This window comes from Lissotriton helveticus, chromosome 11 (genome assembly GCF_964261635.1).
Source record: "Lissotriton helveticus chromosome 11, aLisHel1.1, whole genome shotgun sequence".
Taxonomy (NCBI): Eukaryota; Metazoa; Chordata; class Amphibia; order Caudata; family Salamandridae; genus Lissotriton; species Lissotriton helveticus.
The window spans coordinates 914995175-915012648 of NC_136072.1; the positions used below are offsets into that span (position 1 = coordinate 914995175).

Sequence of the window (17474 nt, forward strand, 5' to 3'; positions counted from 1 at the left end):
GCTGTTTCGGAGTCCTTTTTAATATCCTGGAGAGTGTCATCTATAAACTTTCCAAACAGTGCCTCTCCATCGAAAGGTAGATCCAGGATCTTATTCTGGATTTCAGGTCTGAACCAAGTCGCCTTGAGCCATCCCTGGCGGCGAAGGACTGCAGTACCCGCCAATGAACGAAAGGCTATTGTGGCGATGTCCATGGCACAGTCTATAATTTCCATTGACGTTGCTTCCCCCTCTTGTAAAATGTTCTTCGCCTCTATTTTTGATTCTGGAGGAAGTTGATCCAAATGTGGCGAAACGTCACACCATAGTAGGCGATCGTACCTGCCCAATATTGCCAAGGCATTTGCTGCCCGCACCAAAAGACTAGCCATTCAAGAGAACCTCTTCCCAGCGTTGTCTAACCTCCTGCCTTCTTTATCTGGAGGAGTTGTCAAAGGAGCTGAAGGGTTGCGTGACTTCCTCTGTGCCGCTTGAGAAATTACCGAGTCCGGTTTTGGGTGTCCCGTCAAAGACGCCGGACCATCCTCCGGTGCTTTGTATTTCTTGTCGAGGCGCGGTAGTACAGGGACCACCATCGCTGGATTCTTCATTGCTTGAAGGCCTTCCTCCCAAACATGTTGGACAATAGGGATAGATCTAGTAGTCTTTTTATAAGGCTCTTTAAAGTCATATAAAAACATTTGGTGGCAACAGAAGGCATTGGTAGCTTGAATCTGCTAGCCGCTCTCTCCATCAGCTTATGGAACCCCCTATATCCACGGGCGGGGAGTCCACCGGATCCGGACATGGTGAAGCTCGGTCTGGGATGACATACTCATCCCATTCTACACCTTGATTAGGTCTGCCATCAAAGTTTTGGTCCTCATCCGAGGAATCATCATGAGTGTCCAGTGGTATCGAAAGTACCTGTGGAACCGGTGACGGCGGCAGAGATATCACCTGAGCCGGCAATTCTGGAGAAACCATTGCAGGGGCCGTAGGGCTTGCGTAGTCGGAACAGCAGCAGGCTGCGAACATCTAGATTTGTAATCCTGCAGCATGTTGTGGAGATCCTGCAAGAGAGAAGATGTTACAGACACCATGTCTTGCCTCGAATACTGTTGTGGTTGGGCAGAATGATGATACCCACATTCCTGTCGGTATTCCCCTTCGGAATCCGTCTCCTGGCATTTAACCAGAAGCTGAGATGGACTGTTTGCATATCCATATGAGTCCTGATCGTCATCGTCTGAGTCGTCGTCATCCTCCTCTAACAGCAGAGCTGGAGGCAAGGGGGTAACTCTCCTAGGAGACGTCATGTCAGGTGTAATCCGTCTCATGGAAATAGTGATTCTTTCCGTCGACGACAGAATCGTCAACGATCCCGTCGACAATGGAGTTGCCGTCATCGTTGACAGAGTAGACTTCGTCGACGAACAAACAATCGACGACGAGATGGCCGTCGACGCTCCTGCTGTCGTCGTCAATGTTGTCGTCGTCGAAGCCCTAGGCGCCGATACTGTCATTGTCACCACTGTCGACGAACTCCTCGTCGCCGCTGCCGTCGTCATCTTCGTCGACGTCGCTGCAGTCGTCGACATCTTCGTTGACGTCGCTGACACTGTCGTCGCCGACTCAGTCATCGTGGACGTTCCCGTCGACGCCGATTGTGCCGTGGACGAGCCCGTCGACGGTACCATTTTCGGCTTAGGCTTAAGCGTCTTCGTCGACGAAGCCTTCGTCAACGAAGCCTTCATCTGCGTCGCCAACTTGGAACTTCTGTCAGACTTCCCAGAAGACTGAGAAGAAGGTTCTTTTGAAGGCTGGATCAGTCTTCATCCCAGAAGAAGGTGTAGATGGTCCTTCCTTCTCACCATGGTGAGGAGATTCGACCGGACCCTGGCTCTCAGACTCTCTGGGGGTCTTTTTTGAGGCCTTAAATGGACGCTCCATAGAAGGTGAAGGGGAAAGCCTACCCCTTTTGACTGACCTTCCTGTAGATGAGGCTGAAGAAGAGTCTTCACTGTCACTGGAGACTGTGTCCTTTCTGGACTTCAACTTCTGGAGCCAGGTAAGAAGCCTACCCTCACGATCCCGGAGGGTCTTGGTAGAAAAGGTGAGGCAAATCTTGCAGTCCGCAGCCTTATGATAAGGATAGAGGCAATATATACAATCCTATGCTCAACAATCTTTTCTTGCCACAGGTGGAACATGGCTTGAAAAGGGCCTTCTTCTTCTCCTTATCAGACATTCTGGAAGGGACTGCCAACAATCCTGAAGAGAAATCCTGAAGAAAACTTCTGAAAGAGTAGAGATTGAGCAGAGCTCAAAGGAGACTCCTTAAGCACAACGTGCGGTAGAACATCTGAGGCTCTGAGGCTCCTTCAGGAGGGTTCTATGGGGTGAGGCTCTTCTGATTGGCTGTTGCTTAGTTTGGTCTCTTTTATAAAAAGGGAATGAGGCCTAGTCCTTTTTCTGTCTCTTTTGTACCTACTGCTATGTTATTTTGTTACCGAGACTCCCACTCAGACGACGGGGAATGATAGAAAAGAATGGGGATCTATGAAAGTTCCAATACTGGGGCAAAAATAAGTTCTGGATCCCGAAATTTTCTCAGCGAGCCCCACCTGCAACCACAGGGTAGCCAGTAAATCTCTAGCTAATCTTGTGTGTATTTATAAAGGCTGCTTCACACACTTTTTGCCGGATTTAAAGGTTGCTGGTGACTGAAAATCCTCCTTTTTCTGGAGGAAATGCTAAACAAGGAGCAACAGCAGACTTCCCCCATCAAAGATAGTAGGCTGCAGTAAATTGGGAAAATAGATTGTAATTTTGTATTGAACATTACCTCCAGAAATTAGAGGCGTTTTAGTCCTCAGGTCATTCTAAAACTGGCCTGATATCTTTTGGGTGTGGATTTAGACATACCGTAGAATTACATGGCTTAAACTAAATTTTCCTCAATTTGCACTCAGCATGTGTGGTGGTCTCAGCTGTATGTTTCCAATATTCAGTTAAAAAAGTCCTTGAATACTGGGCTTAAATACTTAGAGGGCGAAGCAGCTGCCTTTCCATTAGGATCCCCTGCTCACCTACCAGACGCACAAGTTACTACTTGTGTAACGATATATCTGTAAGAGACATTAGTTAGTATTAGATTCCTTACCTTAGAATATCCCCAGGCGTCAGACTGGATCCGGAAACTTTTGCGTAGCAGTACCCTTGCGTGTCGGTAGGCGTCGTCTGCGGCTCCGCGTCCGTCGTGGGCGCCGTGATGACGTCGTCGGAGTACTTAGACGCCGCCTCCGCGTGCTGACGTCTGTTCAAAAACAATTCCCAACAGGTATTATGTAAAGACAATTTCAGAAATGTATGCAATATGCATTACAAAGAAGGAAGAAACAAGGAGTCAATTGATTTTAAGAGAAGGTAGTATTATTTACCAAGAGGCAAGGGGAAAGATCTTTCATATGTCAATACAGTTATAACAGCACTGTACAGAACGGATCTTATGACAACCCAGTGACACTTGGTGCAAGGTGCTATATACAATTGGTGATAGTGAATGTGCAAGTGCTAAAAACAACAGCATTGGCGACGCATTGACCAAAGTATTTACATCAAATAATGGCTCCGAAAGACAAGTTGTAATCACTTTAAACACAGTTATTTATACAGGAGCACAAGACGTGATATGCGTCGTATAATTCAAGCTGTACGGTCGACGGCGTTTCGATCCCCTTTAGTCGGGATCGTCATCAGGACAGGGTTGTCGATGAAAACAGTGAGTTATACCCAGGTAAACGAACGTGGGTAGTTGAAGTCCGATTAGTCACTCAATGATCGAAAACTGATCGTTGCTTTGGTCTGACCAGCGGGCGGGTCTTGCTGTGCCTGACTTAAACAGGACGGGAGAGGCAAGCGGAGCTCTTCTGGCGGGTGGGCTGCAAGCAATGAACGCACGTCTTGTGCTCCTGTATAAATAACTGTGTTTAAAGTGATTACAACTTGTCTTTCGGAGCCATTATTTGATGTAAATACTTTGGTCAATGCGTCGCCAATGCTGTTGTTTTTAGCACTTGCACATTCACTATCACCAATTGTATATAGCACCTTGCACCAAGAGTCACTGGGTTGTCACAAGATCCGTTCTGTACAGTGCTGTTATAACTGTATTGACATATGAATGATCTTTCCCCTTGCCTCTTGGTAAATAATACTACCTTCTCTTAAAATCAATTGACTCCTTGTTTCTTCCTTCTTTGTAATGCATATTGCATACATTTCTGAAATTGTCTTTACATAATACCTGTTGGGAATTGTTTTTGCTTACACGATACACCCATCCCAACGAGGTCTATGGGTTTTCTCCTGTTGTTCTTATACGACGTCTGTTCTTAGACACAGCTTTTCCGCGCCAGAAATGCAGAGCCATGTTAAAAACCAACACTGGTGCCATTGAAACTAGGGCCCTGAAAGGGGGTAACCCTAACCCTAGATATCGGTTCGCAGAACGGGGAGGATGGGTGGGTCGGTAAGGAATCTAATACTAACTAATGTCTCTTACAGATATATCGTTACACAAGTAGTAACTTGTGCATCTGAAAGAGACACGTTAGTATTAGATTCCTTACCTTAGAATAGATACCCCAGCAATACCAACCCCGGTGGTGGGTCTGCGAACCAATAATCACACCAGAAAGTCCTGGATGACAGAACGGTCAAAGAAGCCATCCCTCCGGACATGGCTGTCCAGGCAGTAGTGTCTTGCAAACGTGTGCAGTGATGCCCACGTAGCTGCCTGACAGATGTCTTGTAAGGGCACCCTCTGGCCCAGGGCAGTTGTAGTCGCCGTGGCTCGGGTGGAATGAGCCCGTAATCCAACAGGGGGCTCCTTTCTAGCCAAGGAATAGCATGCCTGGATACACAAGATGATCCACCGGGAGATGGTCCTCTTGTGCACCGCTTTCCCCTTCTTAGCGCCCACATAACCAACAAAGAGTTGGTCATCCACCCGGAACTGGCGTGTGCGATCCAAGTAAAATGAGAGCGCACGTTTTGGGTCCAGACGGTGGAGCCGCTCTTCCTCTTTAGAGGGATGCGGTGGCGGGAAGAAGGTTGGCAAGGTGATAAGACTGCCCGATGTGGAAGGCCGTGACAACCTTGGGCAGGAAAGATGGCTTAGTACGCAACACCACTTTGTACGGATGGGCAGAAAGGAAAGGTGGAGTACAAGAAAGGGCCTGGAGCTCACTCACTCTCCTGGCAGAGGTGATGGCAACCAGGAAAGCAGTCTTCAGAGTTAGAAGGCGGAGAGGACAGTTGTGAAGTGGCTCAAAAGGAGCGCACATCAGAAATGTAAGAACCAGGTTCAAGTCCCACTGAGGCATCACAAACGGAACAGGAGGGAATGTGTGAGTGATGCCTTTCAGAAATCTATTTACAATAGGGGACTTGAACAAAGAAGGTTGATCAGGCAGCCTCAGAAAGGCTGAAAGGGCAGAAAGATAGCCCATGATAGTGCCCAGAGCAGAGCCCTGCTGGGCAAGAGAAAGAAGGAAGAGAAGAACCTCAGAAAGAGGGGCAGCAAGAGGATCCACAGCCTTTGCTGTGCACCATGCCACAAATCTGTTCCACCTGCAGGCGTATACCGACTTTGTGGAGGGACGCCTGGCTGCTAGAATGACGTTACAGACTTCAGGAGGCAAGTCAAATGGCCTCAACTGTCGCCGCTCAATCTCCAAACATGGAGGTGGAGACTGGACAGGTTAGGGTGGAGGACCGTCCCCTGCTGCTGCGACAGAAGGTCCTCCTGAAGAGGCAGACGAACTGGGGGATTGACTGACATACTGAGTAGCTCGGGATACCAGTACCTTCGAGCCAAGTCCGGAGCCACAAGTATGACTTGGGCCCGGTCGCGCTTGATCTTCTTCAGCACTCTGGGCAGAAGTGGTATAGGCGGAAAGGCGTACAGTAGACCGCAGCTCCACTCGCGACGAAAAGCGTTTCCGAGCGAGTGACGCCTTGGAAATTCCAACGCGCAGAACTGATGACATTGCGCGTTCTCTTCGGTGGCGAATAGATCTAACCAAGGCTCTCCCCATTGCTGAAAGAGGCCTTGCGCCACGTCCGAGTTCAGACGCCATTCGTGATCCATCATGCACCGACGGCTGAGCTCATCCGCCCTGGCGTTCAGAGAACCTGCCAGGTGTTGAGCCACCAGTGTCACACCCTGGCGTTCCAGCCATTGCCAGAGGCGCAGAGCCTCCTGGCAAAGGGTCCACGACCCCACCCCGCCCTGTTTGTTGCAGTACCACATGGCGGTGGTGTTGTCCGTGAACACCTGCACTACACTTCCCCGGACAGAGGGGAGGAATGCTTTCAGTGCTAGACGAATCGCCCGTAACTCCAACAGGTTGATGTGGAGCCGGGCCTCCGCCGGAGACCAGAGGCCTCTGATCTCCGCCTCTCCCATGTGGCCTCCCCAGCCCTGGAGGGATGCGTCCGTCACAACTACGTGCTCCGGTTGGGGAAGGGAGAGGGATCTGCCGCTGACCCAATCGCGGTTCGCGAGCCACCACTGCAGCTGTCTCGCAGTGCCCTCCGAGATCAGGACGTGGTCGGATAGGTTGCCCTGATGCTGGGCCCACTGAAACTTCAGGTCCCACTGCAGAGCCCGCATCCGCCACCTGGCGTGATGCACCAGCAGGATGCAGGAGGCCATCAGCCCCAGAAGCAGCCGCGTCAACCTGACCGAGACCCGGGATAACGGCTGAAAGATGGGAAACAGAGACTGAATATCCCGGACCCGCTGTTCGGGTGGATAAACCCGAAACCGCGCCGAGTCGAGAACCGCTCCGATGAAAAGGAGCTTCTGAGAGGGGCACAGGTGTGACTTCGGCACATTGATGGAGAACCCCAGCCGGTGCAGGAGATCTGCCGTAGTCTGGAGGTGGCTGACGACTGTCTGGGGCGAGCCCGCCTTCAACAACCAGTCGTCGAGGTAGGGGAAGACTGAAACCCCTAACCTGCGCAGATGAGCTGCGACCACCGCCATCACCTTTGTGAACACCCGTGGGGCGCTGGTAAGGCCGAAGGGGAGCACGGTATCCTGAAAGTGCTCGTGGCCAACCGTGAGCCGCAGGTAGTGCCGGTGGGCCGGCAGGAGGGGGATGTGAAAATAAGCGTCCTGCAAGTCCAACGCTACCATCCAGTCTCCTGGGTCCAGGGCAGCTAGGACCTGAGCCAGTGTCAGCATCTTGAACCTCTCCTTCCGGAGGAAGCCGTTGACATTCCTTAGGTCCAAGATAGGGCGTAGACCCCCTTTGCCCTTCTTGGGTACCAGAAAGTAGTGGGAGTAGCAACCACACCCTACTTCTGGCCCAGGAACGCGCTCGATGGCCCCCTTGGCCAAGAGGGCCGTAACTTCCTCCTGCAGAAGTCGCAAATGATCCCCCGATACACGGTGGTTCTGCGGTGGCATGGCTGGAGGAGTCGCCTCAAAGGGGAGGGAGTAGCCCCTTTGGACGATCTGCAGCACCCACCTGTCCGAAGTGACGGTGCGCCAGTGGAGGTGGTGATGGCGAACCCTGCCCCCCACTGGCGTCACATGGGCCTGAAAGCACGGACTAGGAGGGTTTTGAGGCGGATGCTGCGGGGGAAGGTGTGGACTGACCTCGCCGTTGTCCCCGACCGCCGGGACGGCGGTTCCCACGGCCGCCACCGCGTTGGGTATTACCCAGCGGAGCGTGGCTGGCAGCACGTGTGGGTACACCCCTTCCGTGGCCACGAAACGAATGAAAGGCAGCCGATTGCTGGCGCGGGGCCGAGAGGCCCAAGGACTTGGCCGTAGCCCTGGAGTCCTTAAAGCGCTCAAGCGCATGGTCTGCCTTGTCGCCAAAGAGGCGACGGCCATCAAACGGCATGTCCATCAAGGTGTTCTGGACATCGGCCGAAAAGTTGGCGGACCTCAACCAGGCGTGACGTCTGACCGCCACCGTCGTTGCCATCGCTCTACCCAGTGAGTCGGTGGTATCCAGCCCACACCGTATAGAATATTTTGCTGCATCCCAGCCCTCCACAAAGGCTTGGCCTCGTTTTGCCCGTACCTCCAACGGGCACTCTGGCAGCACTTCCGCAACCGTATCCCACAGAGAGTGGGTGTAGCGGCCCAAGAGGCATGTGGTGTTGGAAGACCGCAGTCCCAAACTAAGTGACGAGAAGATCTTTTTGCCGTACTGCTCGTACCTCTTGGATTCCCAGTCCGGCAGTGCAGACGGGAATGCGGTCTGGGAATTGGAGGCCTGGATGACCAGGCTCTCGGGGGTAGGGTGGGTGGACAGGAAAGATGGGTCGCCCGGTGCTGGGCGGTGGCGTCTGGCCATGTTCCTATCTACGGGCGAACCCGTAGCGGGCTTGGACCAAGTGCCCAGAAGAACGTCGGTCAAGGCCTCATTAAAGGGCAGCAGAGGCTCGGCCGAGCTTGACTGCGGTTTAAGGACCTCAGTGAGGAGATTAGTCTTCACGGCCGCGACGGGGAGCTCAAGGCCCAAGGCCTTGGCAGCCCTCATCAACACCACACTGTAGGTTGCCCCCTCCTCCGAAGCCACGGTAGGAGGGGAGACAAAACCAGTGTCTGGAGAGGTGTCCAGGCCACTGGCCTCCCCAAGGTCTCCTGCCCAGTCCTCATGAGACTGACACTCTCGGGTCAGAGGGTCCTCAGACCCCTCCCAATCCCCTTCATCACCCATCTCCTGAAACTCAGGGTTCTCAACTAATGGGGCCTGCTCATAGAAGTGAAACTCCCCAAACGACGTCTGGAGCGGCGCCCATCGGGGCCGTCCCGACGTCGCAACAGGAATGAAGGGGGCATCGGGGACGGCGCCGCCCACACCTGATGGTCCGACGCCGGGGAGGTCGTAAGGTCCACCGGCGACGATCCAGATCCCGAAGAAGGTCTAGCAGCGTCCCGCGACGCAGGGCCCGAAGTACCCTGCGGCGCCGGGCCCGAAGGCACCGGCGGCGTCGGGATAGCGGGAACCTGCGGCGCCGGTGGCGTCGGGGCCGAAACCCCCGACCCGCTAGAGGCCCCAGACGGGTCCGCTGGGCCCGAAGGCGTCACGGAGTCCGTCGGAGGAGAGAGTTTCCTCATGGCCATGAGGAAGCACTCTATCTCCTCCGGCGTCGCGTTGAGCCCAGGGACCGGAGGGTGTGGGGCTGAACGCGGCGCCCGCGACTCCGACGGAGCCGCGTGGGCGGTGTCACCCGAACCCCCGGCCGCATCGCGCGAGCGTCGGGGGGAGTCCGCAGAGCGATGACGCCTCTTGGACTTCTTGTGCTTCTTACCTGACGCCGACTTCGACCCGGAGGAGTGCGGCCTACCCTCGGAGCTGTGGTGGCTCCGAGCCCGCGACCTGTCCCTCGACCTCCCGTGGGACCGAGACCTCTCGCGGCGCGGGACCGACTGCCGGAGTTCGAGTCGCCTGCGGGACCGCTCCCGCCTGGCTTTCGAAGAGAGGGCCCAGCAGTCGGAGCAGGCCTTGTCGTCGTGATCGACGCCTAGACAAGTTAAACACAGGTGGTGAGGATCCGTGACCGACATCATGCGGTCGCAATCCTCGCAGTGCTTAAAGCCGGGCATCCCTACGGCACCAATCGGAGTCGAAAGACTTCGAGAAATTATCAAAAAACGATCAAAAAGTTAGTCAAAAATTGACTAGGGTTACTGCTTTTTCCAGATCTGCGCTTGGTGGCGCGGAAAAAAGAAGAACTGACGTCAGCACGCGGAGGCGGCATCTTAAGTACTCCGACAACGTCATCACGGCGCCCACGACGCCGACGACGGACGCGGAGCCGCAGACGACGCCTACCGACGCGCAAGGGTACTGCTACGCTAAAGTTTCCGGATCCAGTCTGACGCCTGGGGATATTCTAAGCTAAGGAATCTAATACTAACGTGTCTCTTTCAGATATTAGTGTTACCACCCATGAAAGCCAGTTTGTGCTCAGTTTCAAATCATACAAAAATAACGTGACGTCCTCGGACTGAAAGAACAACGCACACTAGAAGTGTTAAGAAGGAAGCAAATCTTATTTAACTGCGATAAATGAATCCTTAGCAGCAACCAATTATTCCTATTTGGAGATACTGTGTAATGAATAAAGTAAGCTATGAATAGGCAAGACAACCTGGGAAACAGACATGACTAATTAATTTATTTTTTTGAAATATTTTATCATAGAAAATATGAATTGTTAGACAATGGTTATTACTTTTCATGCTTAATTCAAACATATGCTTAACATAGGATGATTTTTTCCAAATAAGTTGCCACTATTGAAACAAATTCTCCGAGTGGCTGATACACTTGGTTCTACAACTCAATTTACCAAGGTATTTTATCAGTGCGTCATTACTACCTACCAAGGTATTTAGCAATGGATCATTACTACCTGCCTCCAGGAGGATTGGAAAGGGCAGCACTGACTGCACTGAACCACCCCATCCACCTCTGTTAAGAGTTTGACACTCTTGCGATGATTGTGAAAGGCAATGGCATACTTACACACTACTTATTTTGAACTTCTTTTCACCCAACCCCATGTGGAACACGCCAAGGCTAGCCACTCCAGAAGCTTCTTCACAAGAAAACAACCCTTAACGGAGGCCCATAGAAATAAGGGTGACCGGGATAGGTCAAGTGCATCTCGCCCGTCAGCTATAGCCTGGGACAGCATAGCTCGGGTATCCTCTCAGAGTATAGGGAGCACTTTTGTAAACCAAATCTCAGTGTCTTGGTATTGCCCACAGGCTTTCGGTGTTCACTGACCATGTCACTAGGCTGGTGGAAGAGCAATCCTCTTACCAAAGTTATCCAGCTTTTTAGATTCCCTATCCGGTGGAGTGGTAGGGAATGCGCCAATGTTGATCCTGGAAGTGACGGGTTGGACCACCAAGTTCTCCGGGGTAGGGTGCAGGGTGAGAAAAATCGGGTTCCTAGGAGCAGGGCGATAGCGGTGGTCAATTGAACTGTGCACAGGAGCCCCTGTGCAGGGCTTGGACCAGTCCCCAAAAGGAGGAATTCTGTAAGGGCTTCCTTAAATGGAGGTAAAGGTTCAGAAGGGACAACGGCCAGGTGAAGCACCTCTGTCAAAATGTTGTTCTTGACTGTCACTGTGGGCAACTGAAGGTCCGAGATCTCAGCCGCCCTTTGCACAAACATTGCGAACGAAGCACTCTCAAGGTCATTTCCTGATATCCATTATCCTTTTAGTCCTTGGCTTGTGTCTAGCATGGCACCTACAAAGGTCAATGTCTGCATTGGATTGGAATTGGAATTTTTGGGAAAGGATGGTAAAAGCCAAGTTGCAGAGAAGAGTCATTGTGTGCTGAAGATGCTCCTCGACCAGCGCCAGGGACTTTGTCTTCACTAGATAAAGTATGTGCATAAATGGACTCCAGAAAGATCTCAGTGAGGCCACCACAACTAGCAGTACTTTTGTGAAAACACAAGGCCCATAGTCAGCCTGAATGGCAAACTGATCATTCTGGGACCCCCCTCTGGTGAAACTCAGCTAATGTTTGTAAGCGGTAAGAACTGGAAGATAGAATGAAGCACTGTGGCTGTACAGGGAAATCAAACAATCCCCCACATTCAGGGCCAACAGACCTTGCCTCAGGGATAGCACTCAGAACTTGTCCTGTTGGAAAAATATGTTTAAAAGGTGGAAAATCCAAGATAGTTTTCAACTCAGTAAATTCATGTGCTTTTTGTCGAGAAGCACCCATTCTACTGCCAGTTTGTCAATCTAGGCCAAGACCTACGCCACAAGAATTGCGGTGCGAGCCGGAGGTTGCGCCCTGTCATAGAGGGTGCGGTTCGGTGATAAGGGCAGGAAAGGTAGCACATAACCCATGTGGATCAAATGCATTATTGAGAGGTCCATCGTGACTTGTTTCACAAGTGATGGAAAATGAGGCCCTCCCCCCCCCACTAGAAGATGTTGCCCTAAGGATTTCAGAGAGTGAGAGTATTTTGAGGCAGCAGAGAGGACAGATAATGGTGGAGATGTATCTGCTGCTGCTAGTTTTGTTCAGTAGACCAACCTCTGCCGCAAAAGTAGGGGGTACAGTTGTTGGGGTGTCTGAACAGGCTGAGAAGGTTGTCTCTATCAGGATTGCACTGTCCTGAAGTAACCACAACACCGTCTACATTGTTGGTGGAAATGCTGGGGCCAGCATGCAATCTGTAGCTCTACTGATTTCAAGTGTTCCAGGGAGGAGGTGGCTTTCACTCTGAACAGCTGGTTGCGAACAAAGGACATGCCCAGAAGTGTGGTTTGGGCATATGCAGAGTAGCCAGTGGAACACACCTAACCATGCTTGTGCAGTGTGACAGCCGTGCTCAAGATTCAAGCAAAGTTGTCATTAGGATCAAGGCCATATTTTAAAACCTGTTTAAATGCATCAAGCCGTAATTGCCCACGTTCCAAAAATGTTTTCATATTAGTCGGCAAGCCAATCACTGTATGTTTTACCAATTCCCACAAGGCATGAACATATGGGACATAAAGACACATAGCATTAGCAGTGAGCATGGACAAGCTGCCAGATGCAGGAAGTTCCAGCCCATACAGTCAAGCTTCTTCAACACTCTATCAGGAGGAACCATTGGGAAGGCAACGGAGTTCTGCTCCAAGTACGATGTTTGGACAACCAGATTGAAGTGTGAAGAACATTCTTAAGGTGATGAATCTACAGGAACATGTGTCCATCACAAAATCACAACACCCATATAATTACTGCCATCTCCAAGTGAGGAACATACGTAGTGGAGGAGTGACCCCTGGTTTCAGTCTGGGGAATTAGTTTCTACAATGCATAGCAACATTTATTCCCTCTATATTCTCACTAGATGGATTATCCTGAAATGGTAGGTTTCCATTCACCGGATCACTGAGCCTTATTTTCCTCTAATAAATCGAGATGCTTAGTTTCTTTGCGATCCAATCTTCACCAACTCTCTAAATGAAACAGCCTACAGGGACGGGCACATCAGGCAGTGTCTATGTAGTGGGGTGGGGTTTGGGGGAGGGGGGTTGGAACGCACAGAGAGGCAGTCTTCTTGCTGATTCAGCTTTTGTCAATTGGCCAAATGAATCATTTAAAGGGTGTTACACTTCTGTAGAAGTATGAAGTGAGGAAAGGGGAGGAAGGAAATGCACAAATCGAGAGATGGTCAGTCTTTTTGCTGATTCAGTCTTCGTCAATTCTCTAGACGGATCAGTTACAGCTACACACACATGTGAAGATGTCTATGGAGTGAAGCAGGGGTAGGGGAAAACAAATTCTCCATGATAACTTAGAAAAAACTCACAAAACAGTACTAGATGAATTTTACAATCATTGGAGGTCACCTTTATTCAATCATTTCGTTATTTTTTTTACACAAAAGAAAATGAACTATATATATATATATATCTGTAAATATTGTCGTTCTTTTAACCCTCAGGAAACGGGGCACGGCTGAAGCACACCAACGTAGGGGAGGTTCAATAAAATGGCCTCCAGAAATTAACAATATTAGTGTTCCTGTATGTGGAAGGTGAAAACCTCATGACCGAAGTAGGAACAACATTTCTAGGTGTCAGTTCAGAGAAGAGTCCCTTAACAGGGGTCTTTCCAGTTCACTTCACCACAACTGAAATCATATCGCAGACACATTTCTTTTCACACGTTCCAATATGGTTAAAAGACGGGTGGCAGCAACAGGTCTTCATAAATTACTGCCCAAGTAAGATGGGTGTACAAACATGTTGGGGGGGGGCAGGGGAAGAAGGAACAAGAGGAAGGGAACAATGAATTAAAAAAAGAGCGTGTGATGGAGGCTGAATGAAGAAAGCATAAGCAAGGAGAAGAACATGACAGTATTTAAAAACAGAATTTTTCCCATCAGTGTTTGACCTTTCTGTTTAAAAAAACTTCTCTGGCAGGGTGGTCGTTATCTGACAGCATTTGGTCCTTGGTCAGGACTAGAAAACACACACAGACATACACACATACACTGCACCCAACTGTCGAATCACTAATTCACCATTCCTGAGTGGAAAGGAGTGATCGAGCAGTGAAAGCTGGAAATTTCCAAATGGCTCTTCAGTTCTTCAGTATGGTTTCATAGGCTTGAGACACGTATAAGGAAACTTCAGGTGCTCTGCACTTTAGAGACAGCTGTAGTGTAAAGCAGAGAACAATATTAGCAAACAGTTGGAGAAAAACAGTTATTCAAAGATTAGCGACATTTGGGGCTGAGAACAGTTTAATAAGAAGGTTAACCAAACTTCTAAAAAACATGAATCCAAATCCCAGTAGGACTTCATTAGAGCTACTAAATAGAGCCAGAAGCCACATCCCACAATGATCTATAAAAGGAAAGCAAAGCCATTCAGAGCTGGGGTGAGATACATTTTTATTACTCAAGCATAGTTTTCCATAGTTCGGGGAGTGTTTCCGCCTCACCTTAAACTAAGCCTGAGCGAGTTTTTCTTATGCAAATGTTAGTGGATGGAGAAACTAGATATGCCTTTTTCTTGCAGATATTATGGAACTGTGTTGTGCCAGTAACTTGTGAGTATTTTACATGAAAGTGTATTAATAAAGTAACTTTTCTTCATGGGTAAATCCACATTAGCAAGAAAGGTATTGTTGTATAGCTCCTATATATCCTTATATCGTGTTAAGTTAGCATAGGTACATTTGAGATTTAAACGCCATTTTTCCTTTCTTGCAACTTCTGCACACGACCCTTAATTGTTGACTTAGCTTTCAACCTAGTGGTTTGCCGTGGTGTATGTGAGAATAATATGTTATTGCTCTGATATCAGTTTTGTTTAATAAACCATGTCTGCACGGAGAGTGCTGAAGTTTCAGGAGCAACACGATATGGAATTGTTATGAGGTCTGATCTCCACGCCTTCATAGTCATAACACAAGTGCAGCCTTTGCCAACTTGGGCTTGAGGCGGAATTGATATTGCTTTGCACGAGAATTGTTAACACACTTGATGCGGTGCACATGCAGAGAGAGCTGGTGTATGCTGATGTGATTCCTTCATGCTAGGACACTAAGGTATGGGCCCGCCCTAAAACAACCCAAAGAGACCTTCTTAGCTAATAATATAATATATGTGTTAGGGAGGGTGAGATATAAGTGTTGTTAACTCTTATTCATTACAGCATGTTAACATGCTGTCACCATTCGCTTTTTATGTCTTAGTAACTATGCTGATAATTTTGCTACTGATAATAAGTATACTTGTATTATCTAAGATACTGCGCCTGAGAAGACGGCATTAGTAAATAAACATTTCAAATGCACATGTGTCTTCGTTACTCCATGTTCTGGTTTGTAATGATAATATCACGAAAGAGTGTTCATGAGTCCCACGTACCCTGAGGTACTGTAAGTTCATGTTCTGGTTTGTCTAAACATTGGGTGTTTGATATGTCCAATGAGACACTGTAGCTAGCTCGGTAAGGGGTGAGTTGGTTGCTAAGGTAAGTTTTGGGACACCCTAATTTGCCGAGGTTCCACTCCTCTGTGCACAGTTCTGTGTGAGTACAGAAACCCTGCAACATGGCGCCCAACGGTTTCGGTGGTCTTATATCATGACACTCGAGTAGTTTATCGTTCATGCCTTAACCCCTTCACGTCCGTTTCCGGAAAACGGGGTGTTGGTGAAACCTACCTATTTTTTAAAATAGGTCTTTATTCAAGCTTGATTCTCACTTAAACGGTTTCTTTGAATTACTACCCAGTTGTGCTACAAAGTATTCTTTGTGTTTTCTTGTTTCCAATTCTGTGATGGCGGCAGCGGTGGCTATTGCACAGCATAGTCGCGTAGCGGTACGCAACCATCTTCAGGCGTACCAGGTCCCAGTAGATGGGATGGCTGTGATTTTCGTGGTAAGTGCAGATCCGGCGTTTCCTTACGAGTTGTTTTACTCTTGGGTTACGTTTCCGGCTGTGGACGCTAATTCTGGTTTGTTCCACTCCTACACCGCCTCGGATGTCCCGGCTGAATATACGCCATACAGGGCATTGGAAATACCTATTGATCATTGGCAGCATCGAGTTTGGTTTGATGGCGCCCTCCCCCACTCTTTGTCCCGTGCGAGGTTAGGTCCACTCTCAATTCCAGGTACTAATTGGCCTGCGTTGGGTGGCTTTACCCCGCACCCGAATCACGGGGCTTGTACCCTGGCAGAAATTCGTAGGCTACATGTAGTCTCCATTTCCGTGATTCGTGCTTTAGTGCAATACATCGGTCGACATCTTCCTGGTGGTCCCCAGGGGGGTGCGGCCGCTCCCATGGAACGAGGCGGAATGCGTCTCAATCCGGTGATGGTAAATTCGGTTTTTGGTGCGCGTCCGGTTGACAACGATGACTTCCCATTCTGGCTAGCAGAGAAGTTTGATCAACTGGAGGCGGTTTTTCCGAATTCTACTCCTGCTGATAAACATAGAATGTTGACGATTACTCTACCGAAGGATATTACTCCTGAACTTGCTGACTGTGACAGCTGGGGAAAAACATTTGCGGCAGTTTATACAAGGTGCTTCGGCACCCCGTCTATGACTGCCCTGCCTGAAATCGTTAGACGTGTTCAGAATGATCACGGTCCAGAGGCAGCGGTTGAATTGGGTATGCGCCTGTGTGGTTCTTTTGAGATTGTAAGTGATCTCATTCTCTCCAATGTTAAAGGAGATGCAGTTAACTTTCAGGTGTCGAATCCTTTGGCTGCTCTGCCCGATGCCGACAAACCCCGCCAGTTAGCAAAGATTGTGGTGGCCGCTTATAAAACGATTGGCCGCACAAGTAGAGGTCTGAAATATTTTCCAGTGAAGGAGAAAAAACAACCACAGGGACAATCTGCAGTGACAGATGCCCAGCCCAAGTCCAAGAAACAAAATTGGCCTAAAAACAGACACAGGGGAAGCAGACAACGCAGACTCAGGGGACTTTTCCTGCAATACAAGCTCCTGCGCCACCCGAAAAAGTTTATGATTTGCGCGACCGCGCGATGATTAAATCGCCTGATCGTTTTCAGGGTTCTGATCAACGCTCTCCTCGTTCCTTTCAGGACACATCGGCCCAGAAGACCGGTGGAGGAGGAGGGGGTGGACGTGGACGTGGTGGCCAACAAGGACGTGGCCAGTCCCGCCAGACGGACGGCGCAGTGAAGCAGGAGGATTCTACGCCGAGGCGTCCGCAGTTTGCGAAAAAGAAAGTCGCAGCCTTATCAGCCCATCGATATGCCACAGATAGTGAGAACGCGGCTTCGGAATCTGACGTGGGCTCTGACCTTGCTGGACAGCGCGGCGGAGATAACCATAGTCAGAGAGGCGCTGCGTCCACTACTGAAGGTGACAGCGACTGATGTCTACGTTGTGATAGAAACAGCGGATACGAGACTTGCTCCCCCTGAAAGACTATATG

At 49.8% G+C, this 17474-nt stretch overlaps 1 protein-coding gene across 1 annotated transcript in view; it reads right to left on the reverse strand.

Annotated features, from left to right (window-relative positions):
- Positions 1-13369: 13369 nt before the first annotated feature.
- Positions 13370-17474, reverse strand: part of AP1B1 (adaptor related protein complex 1 subunit beta 1) — a 342547-nt gene continuing 338442 nt past the window's right edge. The window contains exon 21 of the mRNA XM_078667185.1: positions 13370-14206. Within this exon, the coding sequence (XP_078523311.1) occupies positions 14132-14206 (75 nt within the window). The 3' untranslated portion in view covers positions 13370-14131. The remainder of the gene's footprint in view (positions 14207-17474) is intronic.